This window comes from Ostrinia nubilalis, chromosome 15, assembly GCF_963855985.1.
Source record: "Ostrinia nubilalis chromosome 15, ilOstNubi1.1, whole genome shotgun sequence".
In the NCBI taxonomy this organism is placed as follows: Eukaryota; Metazoa; Arthropoda; class Insecta; order Lepidoptera; family Crambidae; genus Ostrinia; species Ostrinia nubilalis.
In genome coordinates, this window is record NC_087102.1 from 7636789 (window position 1) to 7653100 (window position 16312).

At 35.3% G+C, this 16312-nt stretch overlaps 2 protein-coding genes and 1 long non-coding RNA gene across 3 annotated transcripts; 1 reads left to right on the forward strand and 2 right to left on the reverse strand.

Annotated features, from left to right (window-relative positions):
* Positions 1 to 4360: 4360 nt before the first annotated feature.
* Positions 4361 to 5893, reverse strand: LOC135078473 (uncharacterized). The gene is made up of 3 exons (XM_063973020.1): positions 5777 to 5893; positions 5156 to 5392; positions 4361 to 4701 (listed from the first exon to the last, which is right to left on the reverse strand). The coding sequence occupies exons 1-3, from the start codon at positions 5816 to 5818 to the stop codon at positions 4453 to 4455; spliced, it is 528 nt and encodes a 175-aa protein (XP_063829090.1). The 5' UTR covers positions 5819 to 5893; the 3' UTR covers positions 4361 to 4452.
* A 260-nt stretch (positions 5894 to 6153) lies between these two features.
* On the reverse strand, positions 6154 to 10753 carry LOC135078474 (serendipity locus protein alpha-like). Its single transcript, XM_063973021.1, has 9 exons — positions 10517 to 10753; positions 10208 to 10405; positions 9723 to 9977; positions 9498 to 9617; positions 8599 to 8986; positions 8134 to 8315; positions 7662 to 7854; positions 6976 to 7581; positions 6154 to 6668 (listed from the first exon to the last, which is right to left on the reverse strand). Exons 1-9 carry the CDS (start codon positions 10586 to 10588, stop codon positions 6409 to 6411), a joined length of 2274 nt encoding a protein of 757 aa, XP_063829091.1. The 5' UTR covers positions 10589 to 10753; the 3' UTR covers positions 6154 to 6408.
* Positions 10754 to 14372: 3619 nt separating this feature from the next.
* Positions 14373 to 15002, forward strand: LOC135078475 (uncharacterized). The gene is made up of 2 exons (XR_010258623.1): positions 14373 to 14582; positions 14826 to 15002. It is a non-coding gene; the product is annotated as an uncharacterized LOC135078475 (long non-coding RNA).
* Positions 15003 to 16312: the final 1310 nt, after the last annotated feature.

Genomic DNA, 16312 nt, shown 5'->3' on the forward strand with positions numbered 1-16312 from the left:
ACTTCGTCAATTTTTGTCTTAGAACAAAAATTTTTGCACTGTGTATTAAGGATTTCTTAGCCCTATAAATCTGCATTCACAGCTAAAAATCGAAATGATCCTCATTATTTCTTGACAGTGAAAACTATGCCAACTACGAGTATAACGCTACGAAAGATAAGTAAGTTGTCAACGCTCTGAGGTGCTACGAAGCTTTCTGTATTACGCCGTAGCAGCTACAACGCTACGGGGACTCCAAGCTTTGGTATGTTTTTTGTTGGAAATAAAGTGCAGTGTTTGATACGAAAGTTAATTGTACATTTATTTTTCAATGCTTAATTAAAACTTCTTAGCGATTAGAGTTGCTTCTCAAACTAAATTTTTAAATGAACAACTTGAAAAATGGCCAATACCTACTGGTCTCACGTACAATAATTTTAATTGGAAAGATAAACTACCGTCATAGTTTTTACCGCTTTGCGTGCTCCGCCTGGAAATCAGTGTACCTACTTAGGTAATTTTTTTTCGAAAGCCAATTTAAAAACCAGAACTTACTGATACCAGCTGTAAATTGATATCTGCCCACAGAGAAGAACAACAAAAAGGTTGAACTGAATAAACAAACATAAAGCGGGATATAGTGATAATTGTGCCATTGAAAATATTTTGTCCCTTAGTTAAAGCCCATAAGGGATTTAATTTACGAGCACATTCATTCTGTAGGTAGGTGCTTTCAGCTTTTTATTCGTCTGAAACCCTAACAGAAAATATCCTACTATTAATACGTCGTGAACATGAATGTATAAAAATAGAAATAAACGTGTCTTTGTAAGACATTTTTATTGGAATTGCTGGATCGACGCTAAATACATATCTTGCTACGTAACATTTTTTAAATTATAGTATGGTCCTACATATTATGCGATCTACTAGTTTTTGCCCGCGGCTTCACCCGCGTGTAATTTAGTTTGTCACAGATCGTCATAAATTATAGCCTAAATTATATATCGTCACCGTCGTGGCAGAATTAAATAACTGACACTTTTGGCAAAAATCACTTTTTCCACTTTTTGTATAGTAGAAAGTGTTACCTATATTTTGGTCGTACTCTCGTGGCAATATCTATGATATTTCCAAAGATATCTTCAGTTTAGTGAAACTATTGACCATAAATTACAACTCTGTTTGTTGTAAAATTTACCTGGCAAAACTGAATAAGTGACTTTATTTAATTCTGCCACAACTCACTGCAAAACATTGCTTCAAAATACTTGTACTAAGAAAGTCAATAAGTGACTTTATTTAATTCTGCCACAACTCAATCCGAAACATTGCTTCAAAATACTCGTACAAATTGTGTTTTTGATTTATTTCATTTTTGTAACATTACTTTAAATGTTACTTTTAATTTCAATGTCATTACTCAGATGTTAAACCTTCATCATCATCATCATTTCAGCCATATAGGACGTCCACTGCCGAACATAGGCCTCCCCCAATGATTTCCAATATGACCGGCTGGTAGCGGTCTGCATCCAGTGCTTTCCTGCTACCTTTATGAAGTCCACGTTGTGCTTTTCGGTACGTGCCCTCCACTCCAGAACCTTGCTGCCCCATCGTCTGTCAGTTCTGCGTACTAATGTGCCCTGTCTCTTGTACAGAAAAACTGAGCATAGCCCTCTTCAAAGCACGCTGTGCAACTTGAGTAAGAGGCCGCGTTCCCGAGCCGTCATCAGTGGTAACACATACAGATTGTAGATTTTTGTCTTTAGGCACTGAGATATTTTGGACGAAAGGATGTTGTGTAGTTTCCCGAATGCTACCCAGCCGAGTTGGATTCGACCTCTTTCTCTACCTAGCTGAAACGTTTGTCCGAGGTAGACATACTTGTCAACAATCTCAAGATTCGAGCTCCTAACCAACAAAAGCTTTCGACAAAAGCTTCGTTTTTCCATGTTGTTCACCCGAAGGCCTAGCTTTTGGGAGACTAAGGTCTTCGAGCATTGTGCCGAGGTCTTCCAGTGATTTTGCCATGACCACACAATATCGTCGGCAAACCGAAGCTAAATGATGTACTCGTCGTTGATGTTTGTGCCGAATCCTTTCTATTCAAGGAGTTAGAAAGCGTCTTCCAATGCAGCGGTGAATAGTTTCGGAGATCCGGAGATATAACATCTCCCTCATGCCTCGCTGCAGAGGAATCGCCCTCGTACTCCACTCCTGTACTCGGACCAACATGGTGGCGTTTCTGTACAAGCACTTCAGCACCTCGATATGTACCGACACTTTTCAGAAACCGGCTTGTTCGGGAGGCCAGAAGTCATCGAACCTACGCGCGAGATCATTCGTGATAACTTTCGCAAACAGCTTGTAGACATGACTCAGAAGCGAGATGGGTCAGTAATTCTTCAGCAAGGTTTCATCCCCTTTCTTGAAGAAGAGTACCACCAAGCTTCTGTTCCATGCCTCTGGCGTTGTTCCCTGGAGTAAGACGAAGTTAAATAGTCTCTGAAGGACCGAGGTTATCCCGTCATGACCCGGTGCCTTGTTGTTCTTTAGGTGTTTGAGAGCCATCCTAATCTCGTATAGGCTGATAATGCTGATATCCACAATATCTTCGTCGAGGTATATAGCTGTCCATAAAACTTTTCAATCTCACCCAGAACCTCGGCTTTTGTTGGCGTTACACCACCTTCCGCAGTCTTCAGCTTCGTCAGCTAGCTTCGCCCAATAGAGTTGTCTCTAGCGAACACTTTCGAGCCTTGGTTCCGCTCTATCACCTCTTTAATACTATTTGTATTAAAGTTGCGAACATCATGTCGCAAGGACTTCCATATCTGTCTATTGAGCTGCCGATGTGCCTTAGCGTCAACGGAGATCTGCAGTGACATTGAACGTCGTTCTGCCATGACGTTGAGGGTAAGGGATCCCTATGGATCCCTAGGGAGATATCCCTATTACATTTTTATTGTTTTTGGATTATTTTAATTTTGATATTCATTTTGATGTTGGTTCTTTCAATTTAATTTCAATGTTATAGGAATCTGATGTTGATGGTTACCATACCAATTTGTTAAACATTTATAAGTATTTAATAAGTAGGTATATTCTAGTATTATTTAACAATTTTACAGATTTTGACTAAAATCGCATTAACAAAACAAATAAAATAAAATGAATAAATCAACATTTAGGTCAATAAAAGTGTGGCAAAATTAAACAAGTGTACTTATTCAATGGAAACATTCGTTTTTGTAATACCTTGGTTGTGGCAAAACTAAATAAGTGACATGCAAAAACTAAATAACTGCAACTTAGTTGTAAAATACGGTTGTGGCAAAACTAAATAATTACATTTTTATTTTTTTTATTTAAAATAATACAAAATAACGTCATCGAAGAATATTGATTTAATAAAGGTAAATTAAAATTTGCTGTATAAAATATCAAAAGACCGATAATAAAATATTTTTACCCTTAAAAGTTATCGCCATTTTTAACGAAAAAAATCACAAAAACGTGAATATCTCGCAACTTTGGTTTTGTCAGTTATTTAATTCTGCCACGACGGTGACGATATTATTCTGGGTTATAAACAATAATACTGTAAAGTTTGATCAAAATCCGTTCAGTAGTTTTTGCGTGAAAGAGTAACAAACATCCAGACATCCAAACTTTCGCATTTATAATATTAGTAGGATTCCTAATAAGTAGGTACTAGGTTTGATATGTCGTAGGACTCGTAGGTTTCTTCCTTCAATTAGGTGAATCCAATACCACTTACAGGGCTACAGACATACCAAATGATTCATGTACGATTCCGAAGCTAATTGACCGCTATGGGAGCTCTCCATTTCGCCATGACTGATTTATAGGTGACCTTAGAAGCTCGTATAACTAACTCGCAATCTTTTGCGGTTTTCTCCACGTTTCAGATTCATCTCTAGGGATTTTTGTAAGATAAATGTTAGATGGTTCGACTTTCAGTCATGTACGCTTTAAATTACCCCCATCATCAAGCTTTAGTTATGCATAATACCTTTGAATTTTGTTTTTTACCTTCAAAAGCCTTCTTTGAAATACCTGTACATAATATACCTACCTAAAAAGTACCTAAGATTTTAATAAATAGTCAAAATAACATTATAACAAACAAGTTGTGTTTATTTACAAAACTAAAGGACCTCTGCTTCAGTTTATAGGTGAATTCGGTTACGTGTACCTACTAGTGTATGAACTACAATAGTTTATTGATATTATTGGGCGAGTCTGTTTTTAAAATGTCACTCATACGTTAAAAATGTAGGAATACCTAAAGGAACTATTTTTAGTTGTTATTCGTACTATCTATATGTATATGTACAAATAAATAAAATAGAAGTTTAGTTTGTAAGTAAACCAGTATTTATTCGAAATAATAAAGTAAGGTCTACCTATATTCATTACGTCTAAAATAAATAAAAACAATCCAGATCACATGCTTCCTTCGATGGCATCTACATTAGAGACTGCAGGCTGAATTTCGTCAGTTATGGTGGCATTATTGGGTAGTATGTCAGTTTGTGCGGTCTCCAGTCCTTCCTTCTGGCACTTCTCGCCGCGGATGTATGAACACACGCCGTTGTAACAGTACGGACGGCGACCGTAGCAGATGGCTTTCAAAGCGAAGTTGCCCGCCATGCAGTGCAGAGATTCGCCGCAACCGACACAGGTGTAACCCCTCTGAAAAAGAATGATATAAACATTTATGGCGAGTCTTACATGTAAGTAGTATGCGCCACGAGTGAAGAGAATTGGCCTTCATCGGGGGACGTATAAAAATAAAATATGTATATTTATTAAAACTTCATCTGGTGATGACTTCTTTCAAGTACCTACCCGCGATTCGAAACACAGTAGATCAATTGTTACAGCAGCCTCATGCTACCGCTTAGGGTTTGATGGGTCCGTAATTTAAATGAAATGAGGTTTAAAACAAACAAAAAATGTATCTATGTATTTAAAAGTATTGTTTACAGGATAAGGTTACAGGGTTATCCAAGTAAAAAATCTACCAACAAGTTTGCTTTCAAACACTATACGCAAGCATCCTAAAGGTTAACTGGTAGAGAATGCCACACGGCATTAAGTTCGCCTTTTTGTGTGCAATAAAGATTTTAAATACAAAAATAAATACCTCAGATAACGAGTCACACGTCGTGGGGATCCAGTAAAGGACCCTCGCTTGAGGGTCTTCATCATCGTCGGCCTCCGCCGAGGCTGGGTCGCGTCGCTCTGAAGGGGTGGAGGATCCATTGGAGTAGCCCCACGAGAACCTCGAAGGAATGTTCGGAGTCGAAAACTCATCTGATGTTGTATCATGAGGTGCGACGTCGGTTTCACCAGATTCTGCTGAATTCAAACCTAGCGACATCTGCAATAAATATACGAGTATTCATGTAATATGCATCTGATTTTCAACACATTTTAGGGCCTCCGCTAAAACTCGCGCGAACATCCACGTGCGCTGCAGAACCGCGCGCGGGCACTCCCGTGACTGTTAGAAAAAGCTTTCCGTAGACACGCTAAAAATATTCGTCAATAAAGGATTCGTGAATACGATTTTCCTTTGAAAAATTTACTGCCTCATGCAATTAGTAACGAACTAATTTAAAACATTGTTTTTACCTCCAAAGCTGTAGTCAGGGCAGTCGCTCGGAAAGCAAGATGTCATGGGCTCAATCCCAAATTTCCTATTATATTCTAAGCTTCAAGTTCAAGTTAACTTAATCACTTTAGAAATGCAATTAAACCTCACCAAGTGTATCAGAAATAACTGCACAACTCTTGTCAGATCCATGGCCAAACACCTAGAATACTGTGATATCTTCAGTCAATTTAAAATATGGGTAAACTGAACAGTATCGTACGATGTGCGTGAACCAACTAACAGCGATACTTTTATAGAGTCGGTTAGAAAATATGCTAAATTTATTCGAGTTGGAACATCTTCCTTAGTAACAAGTGTACTTTCAATTTTGTCGCGTGATCAGTAGTTCAATTTCCGACACATTAAGTACGCAAGAAATTATGATGTGTTTTTCTAGCAATAATTTGTGGCTGGAATTAGTCTAGTCTCCAGGCTTGGGGAAATGTAGGTACTTAACAAAAATGTATGACTGAAAAACATGCTCATAAAATGTATAAAATAATTTTAATGTAAACATAGATTTCAAAACATCTTACACATAAATGGCGAGCGACTGAAAGTAATATTAAATGGACGGATGTTATCAATTATGTAGTATACTTAACAATACATTATTAAAACTTAATACTATCAATATTTTAAAATACGCCCTACAGAAGTTCTTTAGAACCTCAGTAAAAATTATAAAATCAGATATCAGTTATAAAATCTTTTACAAAAATCTGACCATGTGATAATTATTACAAATGCGTTTCAAATTCTGAATTTCTTAAGCTGTTGAGTTTACTTTCTACTAAGTCCAAATCGCTTATCCTCTCAAGTGTGTTGATACTCGAGGGCTGAGTCTCGTTTGATATATTTGACGTCGAAATATCCCCGAATGATTCCTGATGAATAGGCGCTGAGAATTCATCCACACGATCTTTAGTCGTATTGGGCCACATATATTTTCTAGGACTCGAAAATGTAGTCGTAATATCGTTAATTTGATTTAGAATTTCTGAAACAGAAAAATACTCATATATCATAAATGCTATCGTATTTGCACTCACCACTTGGCGCCACTGTAGAATATTTTCTTGTCATTCGCTATTGGCGCCAACTGGTGAGTGCTACGTTTTCCTGTCCGTAATCATCGTGTAGGCAGGCCTCCAAGTAGATGGACTGTCTATTTGGTAAATGATGCGGACATCGCAGGACCGGTCGTTGTGGATATCCATGGCGCAAGCCTTTGGCCAGCCATGGACGGCACTAAGTTGAAACGAACACTAAGGACATTTTTATCATAAAGAGTAATATTCACACACCTGATATCTGCAAACTAGCAGATCTATCCAGCAGTTGGCTCTCCCTCTCATCATCCACATCAAATGTGTTGTTTATTTTCTTCAAGAATGACAATTCACACTTATTGGTGAAAATTGCTTTCCTCAATGACAAATTTCCTGAGGGGAATGGTTTTCTCTCTTTCTGAACATTGAAAAGTTCACTGACTTGAGCAGAGAAGCTAAGTTCATCGTTCAAACTTTTTTTTATCTGTAAATGCTTGGTCAGTTTTGATAGGAACATGTTCCTAGTAGAACTCTGTACGTTGCTAGTTCTGGCAAAGACACTTCTTGTCAAATTATTCCCAGGTTTCCTGCAGTTGGTATATGTTTGCGTGTTGACCCCATAATGTATTGTATGGGTGTAATTTTTATTAACAGGTGCTTCTTCTTCACCAAAAAATTGCTCATCTGTGTCTTTTGGATGAAGCAATGCATTGATTTTTTTCACAACGCTGTACAGCAGTTTAATGCGAGTCATGAAACTCTCGAAAGTCACTTTGTGCTGATTAACTTTTATTTCTGCTTCTAGAAATGAGTTTCCGTTTGTAGTAAAGAAATTCGAAACAGTCTTGCATTCCTTGCTAGCTAGAATTGCGAAAAAAAAATTGATTTACATTACAGTAAAATATTTTGACAAAGTTTTTTTGATAAGACACCCATCATACCTCTATTTAAATTTTCCAAAAGTTTGTCCAAATCTTCATAAGGGGCAATGGCGTCAGGTTCGTACTTCTTGTATATTGAGAAAAAGTCATAAACCATGGATCCTATGTTCATCACAATCCATATTTCTTGTCTATCATGGTTATCCTTGTTTTGCAGTCCCAGTAATAGTTCATGCATGTATTGTTTACATTTCTAAGAAAAGAAAAATTACAGTGTTAGGACCAGTTTAGCAAAAACAGAAAAATTCGCGACTTTTGTCTTCATTTTTGACTCCTCAAAATACAACATACTATTTGCCAGTGACTTTTTAACATGCAGCAGTCTAGGTGCTTTGTAATTTTTAATGATTCTATAGAAATTACTGTATAAATAATTTTACTTTATTTTTTTGCTTACTTATCCCATTATTCTAGCTGAGGAAGCCATTAAATACATTGTAATTGTATATTAGCATAAAAAATATTTTGGTACCTCAACAAATGCAACTGGATCGACAATCAAGAAGACAGTGTCTCTAATCTCCATTACTTCCTGCTTCCAAATGTTAATGAGGAGCTGCGTGTGGAGCCCATTGGGAGAGGTCATGACTGCCGGCACCAAATGAGGATCCAAAGCCTCTAGGCTCGACAAACAACTTCGAAGAGTCAGTATCCCTGAAAACCACAATAAACCGAATAAGTTTCGTCTTGGCAGTATTTAAAAAAAACTGTCTGCCTTGTCTGTCTTGTCAGGGACCACTTATTTTTTTTTAAAATCCAATGAAAGGGGAGGTCGACTTCTCGCCGCACAGTGGGCGAGCCGTTTGCGTTGTGTTGACTCGACTCATCACGTCACGTCACTTGTTTATTACGATGTCTTCGTGGACCACTTGGAATGCCTCCAGCGACCACCAGTGGTCCGCGGACCACCGGTTAAGAACCACTGGCCTATACATACTTTTTTGGTCCGAAGAACATGACACAGCAAAGGATCCTATTTGCACAAGTCTCTCATTGTACAAATCAAAGTCTTCTACAATAGTACATTTCTCATCAGAGTTATCTGCTGAATGGCATGCACAAGAATTGTGTTCTTTGTCGTCAAAATGGTTCTTCAAAATATCCACAGGAGATGAGCAGTTGACATAGCAATGTATCAACAAGGCTAACAACGCAGTGTTAGTATTGGTCTCCAAGACGTAGAGGACATCTTTTAAAACGTCAATTAAAATGTTCACATTTGAAGGCTTGATTGGCAGTTTCAAATTGTCCGGTGTCATTTTTATACTTGCACTAATATCTTCGTCAGTTAACTCATTGAATAATGCTTTAGTTTCTCTCAAGACCTGGAATTGGGAGAAAAATACATACATTTTTATGTTTTATGTAGTAGTATTTGGACCAGGGTTCGAAAATATCCGATATTTATTATAAATATCAAAATATCGGATATTTATGATATATATCGGATATATATCAACTTTGATATATATCAATTTTGTATGCAAGCCATACTATTATTTTATTGTATTATTCATGAATACTATTGCATAAGTGTTACATAAACATGTTTTTAATGTTTTTAAAACTTAAAATCAGAGAAATAAAGCAAAAACATAAAATTTCTTTGAAATACGGCAAAATGAACTAAAAAAATAAAAATCTTATGTCAAAAAGTACAAATACAGTAATAAATTTTAAAAGTTGATATATATCATTAAAACCGGCTTGATATATATCGGATATATATCCGATATATATCAAGATATATATCCCTTGATATATATCCTCGAACCCTGATTTGGACCCAAATAAAACATTATTCTATCTATTCTTTTTCTCAAGGAATGTACATACCACTTGACAGCGAGCCTTTAGAATGGTCTGATCTTCAGCCAAACAATATTTACACAGTGTCATAGCTGAGAGTAGCAGCTCATCGATGCACATATGCAGTGAAGTTGCATTCTGAACCATCTGGAATTAGAAATAAGTAAAATGCAGATGGAATCAGCTATCAATACAGTTTATGCAGTAAATATTTACAGTAAGATTATTATTAAACATAGGTACAACACTTACAACTTCTTTCCACTCATTATAAACCAAATCATTGTTCTTATAGTCTGTTCTGTAAACATTTTCAGCTAGTTTGCTAAGGATGTCAAAAGTGTAGTCAATCCAATTGACAAAATACATTGGTGTCACAAACATGGCATCCTCACTCAAATCCTCTCTATCTTCGGGATTTCGCTCACATCTATCCAAGTTCTTCTCAACAGCAGACAGCTTAGTGAGGCACCACGATAGCCTTTCAAATATAAATTGGCGACTTTCCTGTAATAAATACATTATCATTCATTATAATGAACAATAGTGTCTAGACAAACCTAAAGAGGATTTAGGACGCTATTTGGATCAAATAATTATGTTATTGCTCAATAATGAATAATAAATAAATAAAATAAATAAATAAATAAAATCATAAATAACACCAACATACATACTATTGATACCCACAGCAATAATAAGGTGTAGTTATTTACACTTAGGTCATACATTCCTACCTGTAAACATTCACCATGTTTATGTTCCACTTTTAAGACATCAAAGAAGTTAACTATACATTTCTTAATCTGACTTGAAGTAAGCAGGAAAACATTTCTTATTTTCACAATTTCTTCCTCCAAATCGCGCTCATCTAGGGCTTGTAACTGCGACCGAAGTTTTTGTAGTACAGGACAAATTCTGTCTAATAGGAAATCCTGTTGATTTAATTAAGACTTGTAGACAAAAATAGAAACGTATAAAATAATACATTTTCAGGATGATTATGATAATGATTTATAAATTAGTCTATGTTAAAAACTTTTTACCACAATATATTTTGTTGCGGCCCGAGTATCATGTGAAACTTTTGAAACTTCATTGTAAAGGTCCGCGTTCATCTCAGCTTTTATAAAATATGGTTAACCAATAGTTATGTATTAATTAAAAGGCTAAAGCCAAAATATTTTTTGCAAAGTATCCACCACAAGTTTTTAAATTCCAACTGTGAAAATAATGACATTGACAGTTATGACGGCTAGATTTTTTTCATGGAGGTACTAATAGTGGAGAGGAACTATGCTGGCGCGCACAGCTGGCGCGTATTCATGACTATTTTAGGAAAAATATGCAAAAAATTCATCTTAATTTTTGCCCCCGACTGCGCTAATTTGTAATGTCTCCAATTCATTCTCGTTTCTCTCCATTTTCATTCCAGCTGATAAGCAAATCGGTATTGCGGTAAAGTTATTAAAACACAACAAATGTTGGTATAGCCTGACCAGGAACATAAAAACCCTGGCATAGAGGCGCGACAATTGCATTTGATAGTGCAACACTGAGTACAGTCGTACCTGTGTTAAATTAATTGGCTAACTTTATGTATCAGGATTCAGGATTACGGGCCAATTTGATATTTTCATAAATTAACGAAAAAATATTATTATAGGTAACCTGGTTAAATAAATTAAATGAAACCATCAATCGAGCTAGTAGGATTTATTTTATTAATCATGAATAATCAAATTCAGAACTAGAATATTCAACTGCAATGTCTGCTCATGAACGCATCAAACTCGGTACTTCTTTCCCAATTCCATAAAATTCAACACTTAGAAAGTGATAAAAAAAATTAAAATTGGTAGTTGAAACAAACCACAGCTAATTTTCATAGTGGACTGTACTATACGATAAACATGTCAGTCAATTTGACAACCTTTGTCGGAAACATTATTCAATGAAAATATTGTCCGAACCCTTAGTATTTCTCTTCGACAAATACTTTAACACATTGTGAACCACTTTTCTTTCACGACTATAAAAAGATTTTAGCAATTTAATTCACAAAATCAATTGCGCACATTTAAAATAAAGTTTGTTTCATAAAGTTAATATTCCTTCGGAATAGAGCAACAAAGAATGAGCGAGCGAGATGTCACTATCTGCAACCCTGTGTGATAAAAAGAGATGTGTGATGCTATCATCGTCACGTCAATAGAACCATTTTTGCAAAAGATTTGACAGGCAGTGACACATAGAGGCACAAAGCAGAATTTCAAATCACAGTTTTTTCTAAAAATTTCGTAAAATCCTGTATAGTTTTGGAATTTTTTTATTGTAATACAATGGTGACAAGTGGGTCTAGACAAAGTGCAAATTATAATCGCAAACCAGTCGAAAAGTGGTCGAAAAGCCCCTTTTTTGTATGGAGATTTGACGGATTCGATTTTCGATTCGATCAAAAAGTGCGTTTTGTCTAGGGGGGCTGTTCCGTCCTTGATTGTGATGTAAACCAGAGAAATAATCCCGCAAAATATTCATTTCACAGGTAAATTTATTGAAATCGACACCTCCAAACTTTAGCTTTATTTTTGTGAATGCGCTTAGAATTTTAAGCACTAAGTGTGATAATTATGTTCTTTAAACATTAATTTAAGTTGTAAGCAAAGATTTCATGCACATAATCCAGAATTTATGAATATTTTGTGTAAAGAAATAATTTTCGTTTTACACTAGGGCTGTACCACAATCGATAAATATATTTTGTGCACTATCTATCACAGTCACCTGGGAATGTAATAATATGAGTTTCTGACTATTATAATAGGTACTAATTAGTAAAGTATCTTTCAGATTTTCGACTAACGAAGATGTAAGAAAAACATGGCTCAAATTAATTAATCGTCCAAATTGGATTCCAACTAAATATGCCACTTTATGTAGCAAACATTTTGATAGTAAATATTTTCGAAAAATTGGAGCCAGAATCACGTTGAAAAAATGTGCAATCCCTACAGAGTTTGTAGGGATTTGTTGTATTGCGCTATTTTTTTATTGCGCTGATTCTGCTGCACACTGATGTCTGGATCCTTTAATGGATGGTATTGTTTGTTTACACATACAATGTCATTATTTTGTTGCAATTTCTTACAAAACTTGCGCGCAAACAGCAAATCTAGTATGAAAATCATCAAACTTCTGATGCTCGTAACTCATTTCAGACTGAGTTTAGAGGTATACATGTCATAGTAAGTTTGGTTTATTACACTATTTTGTAATCAAAAACCAAGGTTTGGTCGATGGCCGCGCGAAAAAAAAAAGACGCTAATTTCCGGCATTGTCTTTTATTATTACATCGCATTCGTTAGAATCCTATTTTTTACATTATCGTCAGAATTATCATTTTTAATTATTGACTTACTCTTACTAATTAGAAATCAGAAAGTTTGTATGGATGTCTTGATGTTTGTTGCTCTTTCAATTAAATCAGTTAAATCATTTTAATCTTCTGAGTTTTATTTTTATTTTCCACTCTCCCATATACGGATTGTATATGGACATTCTATCCTATTTTAGTTCCATTAATATTACTACTGTTAGGTGTTAATTAATATAAATCGATATCGATATTCATGTGAAAAGTAACGACATACATCACTAGCATGCACACATATTTATATTTACACACACAAATGACATCTCATTTTTGGTTTCGTTTGACAGCTCGTGATTGTTGCTCTATTCCGAAGGAATAATAACTTTATGGTTTGTTTACACTTTGACAGCAATAGACTGACATGCAAGGTGACATGTAAATGAAGTTTTCAGTTACTGTTGCCATTAAAAGAAATTAGTACCATTAGTTTTCCGCAACATGGCGAGGGTTTTTATGTTCCTGGTCGGGCTATAAAGCGTTCGTTTCCGTTACTTTGTTTGAACTACCTGTAAAAGACACCGCGATTCGGATATCGCACCTTCGGTAGAACAAGGGCACAATTGTCAAAAATTGCAAAAATGAGTTAAGTATGCAGAAATACTTTAAAAATGTGTAGCTAATAATTAATAGCTCTCCTGTAAAATTGCAAAAAGTGCAATTGTGCCCTTGTTCTACCGAAGGTGCGATATGTTCAAACAGCTTAAATTTTAGTCCGTGTTCCATCCAGTCCATAGAGTTACTCTATGCATCCAGTCGCGTTACAGAAGAATACGGTGAAACGACACACGGTGGGCTGATATTTAGTTAGAGCTTCATAGACTTAGCGTCGCTCAAAAATCAAGTGCCTAATTTTGAAAAAATAAATATGCCAATGTGTTCCTTTACCAAAAAGGAATATTTTATGTTATGTAACGTTTCTTGATAAAGTTATTATTTAATAAGTTATTGACAATTTCCTTTTTTTTTTGTATGGAGCTCAACATTTATTTTTATTTTATTCGTTATTCTTAAGCTTTCTTAAGAAATTGACTTTTGTATTATGTAATGCAACATATAAGCTATGTTATCACCAAGTGTCGCATTTCGGAAATCTTCGGAACATTGTCATTTTGGACTTTAAAATAAAAAAAAATAAAAAATTTAAATAACTGCCAAATTTTGTAAAAATAACTACGCCAATGTGTTCCTTTGCCAAAAAGAAATATTTTATGTTATGTAACTTTTCTTGATAAAGTTATTATTTAATAAGTTATTGACAATAATTAATTTTTTTTTGTATGGAGCTCAACATTTATTTTCATTTTATTCGTTATTCTTAAGCTTTCTTAAGAAATTGCTTTTTTTATTATGTAATGCATCACATAAGCTACATTATCACCAAGGGACGAATCCCGGAAACCCTCGGAACATTGTCATATTCGACTTTAAAATAAAAAAAAAAACGAAAAAAAATAACTGCAATGTTATGTAGGGTCAAGGAGGCAACAGTGACTCGGTCGGCTACAGTGGCTCAGTCATGTTTCGACCTGAAGGCATAGGAATATTATATTTGTCTCTTTTACCGATTCAAAGGTCTTGGTACCCGAACACGTTTAAACCAGTTTGCTCGCCGGTCAAGTGCCGTGCGGAAGGGTGAGGGAATGTTTTTTGTTTTCGCGCCCACTAAATTACATTCTAAGGTGAGTTTCGATTGTTTTCATATCTTTGTTTGTTGCTATAGGTAATAGCCGTTATATTTATCGGATAGTAGGTCTTGTATCAATTGTCTTTAATCCGAATTTTGACTAATTTGTTTTACATCTTGGTTTTTTTGATCAAATATTTACAAAATGGCGTAGAAGTACACAGTGACTCAATTTTAATACTTTATACGAATTCAATATTTTTATAACTTTAAATCGAATTTTGTTTTTTAATTACAGAATGCCACGGAAAAAAACCGACAGAAAAATAGGGAAGAAATAAATAACGAAGAGATTGAGATGACTTAAGATCTTATAGGTAGCAATAAAAGTACTAAGAGTCGTGTTGAATTGTTGATTATAATAAGAATAGCTTGTGCAGTTTTGTTATTATTTCTAATAAAAAACTACGCGGAATGGGCATTTTCTTTTCATATAAATACTGCCGTACCACGTTAATACTGTGTACCACGGTAGTGAGTCAGTGTGTACACCTAGTAGTCCACAGTGGCTCAATTATCATTTTTTTGTTTTAGGTTCCTACTTTGACATAAGTAGTAAATAATGTAGAATCATGAGTGCTCAGTTACAGTTCAATAGTGTATCTAAAATGTGAGCAAATTTTAGGCCAATATTAAAGCGATATCTATTTTTATTAAGCTTCGAAAAAAAAGTGAGTCACTGTTGCCTCCCTGACCCTACTTTCTTCCGTACTACCCTAACGAGGTGAAGAACTAAGCGCGTTTTTTATAGTGGTGTTCCCAGGAGGCCTAATCCACATGATTACTAAGGTTACTAAAATATAATATTTGTTTTATGGAAATTAAGCCAGTTTGAAGTTAAGTTTATTGGTTAGACTCAAGAGCCACTTTCTGAATCTACAAAAGTAAAGCTTTCTTTCTCAGTATCAGCCTAGACATCAGATTGATCAGTTATAGTGGACTTTTTGGTGGTGTTGAAAACCTTTCTTGATGGCAATTACGTCTAAATTATTCATTTCTTTTGATATGGCTTTACAAATATCACATCGCTGCTTGTGCAGACCTGCCATTTATCAACGATAATTATTTTTCTATCTATCAAGTGAGAATCAGTTATTACGAGATTGTTTTGCTTCCAGAATTATTACGATCTATTAAATTTACCAACCAACCATTATGGAAATCATTGGGGCAGGCCTATGTTCAGCAATGATGTGGTAAATGATGATGATGATGAAGGAGTCTTAGTCTCACAGCAAATAACAGTAGATAATACAAGTAAAACATATTATTTAAGTAATTTCAGACTTTATTTAATTAAAGTATCCTTTGTAACATTTTAATCAGACTTTTCTTCTTTTTTACGAACGCGGGATGGGAACCCAGGTCATGGGTGCATTCGTTTTTATGTGCCTGTTGAAGATACATCGGGAGTAGAACTTCGTTGTCTGATATCCACTCCATGACGTAGTCGGTGATGACTGACTTGAATAAAAAAAAATGGGTCTCCTTCATAAATTTAAAAAAGAAATGAGTCTATAGTAAAAAGTGGAGCTAGAAACCTTTTTTTCCCTTATCCATTTTATCTGGAGACATCAAACCAAACGTTCATTTGGGCACTTACAAGTTGCCCTAAAACGCTAGAATGATCATTTTCGCAAATTTTGTTTCGCAGACCATACTATACTACGTACATGGAGCTCTACATACGTATATGCCTGCAAGCATACAAAATTATTGCTCACG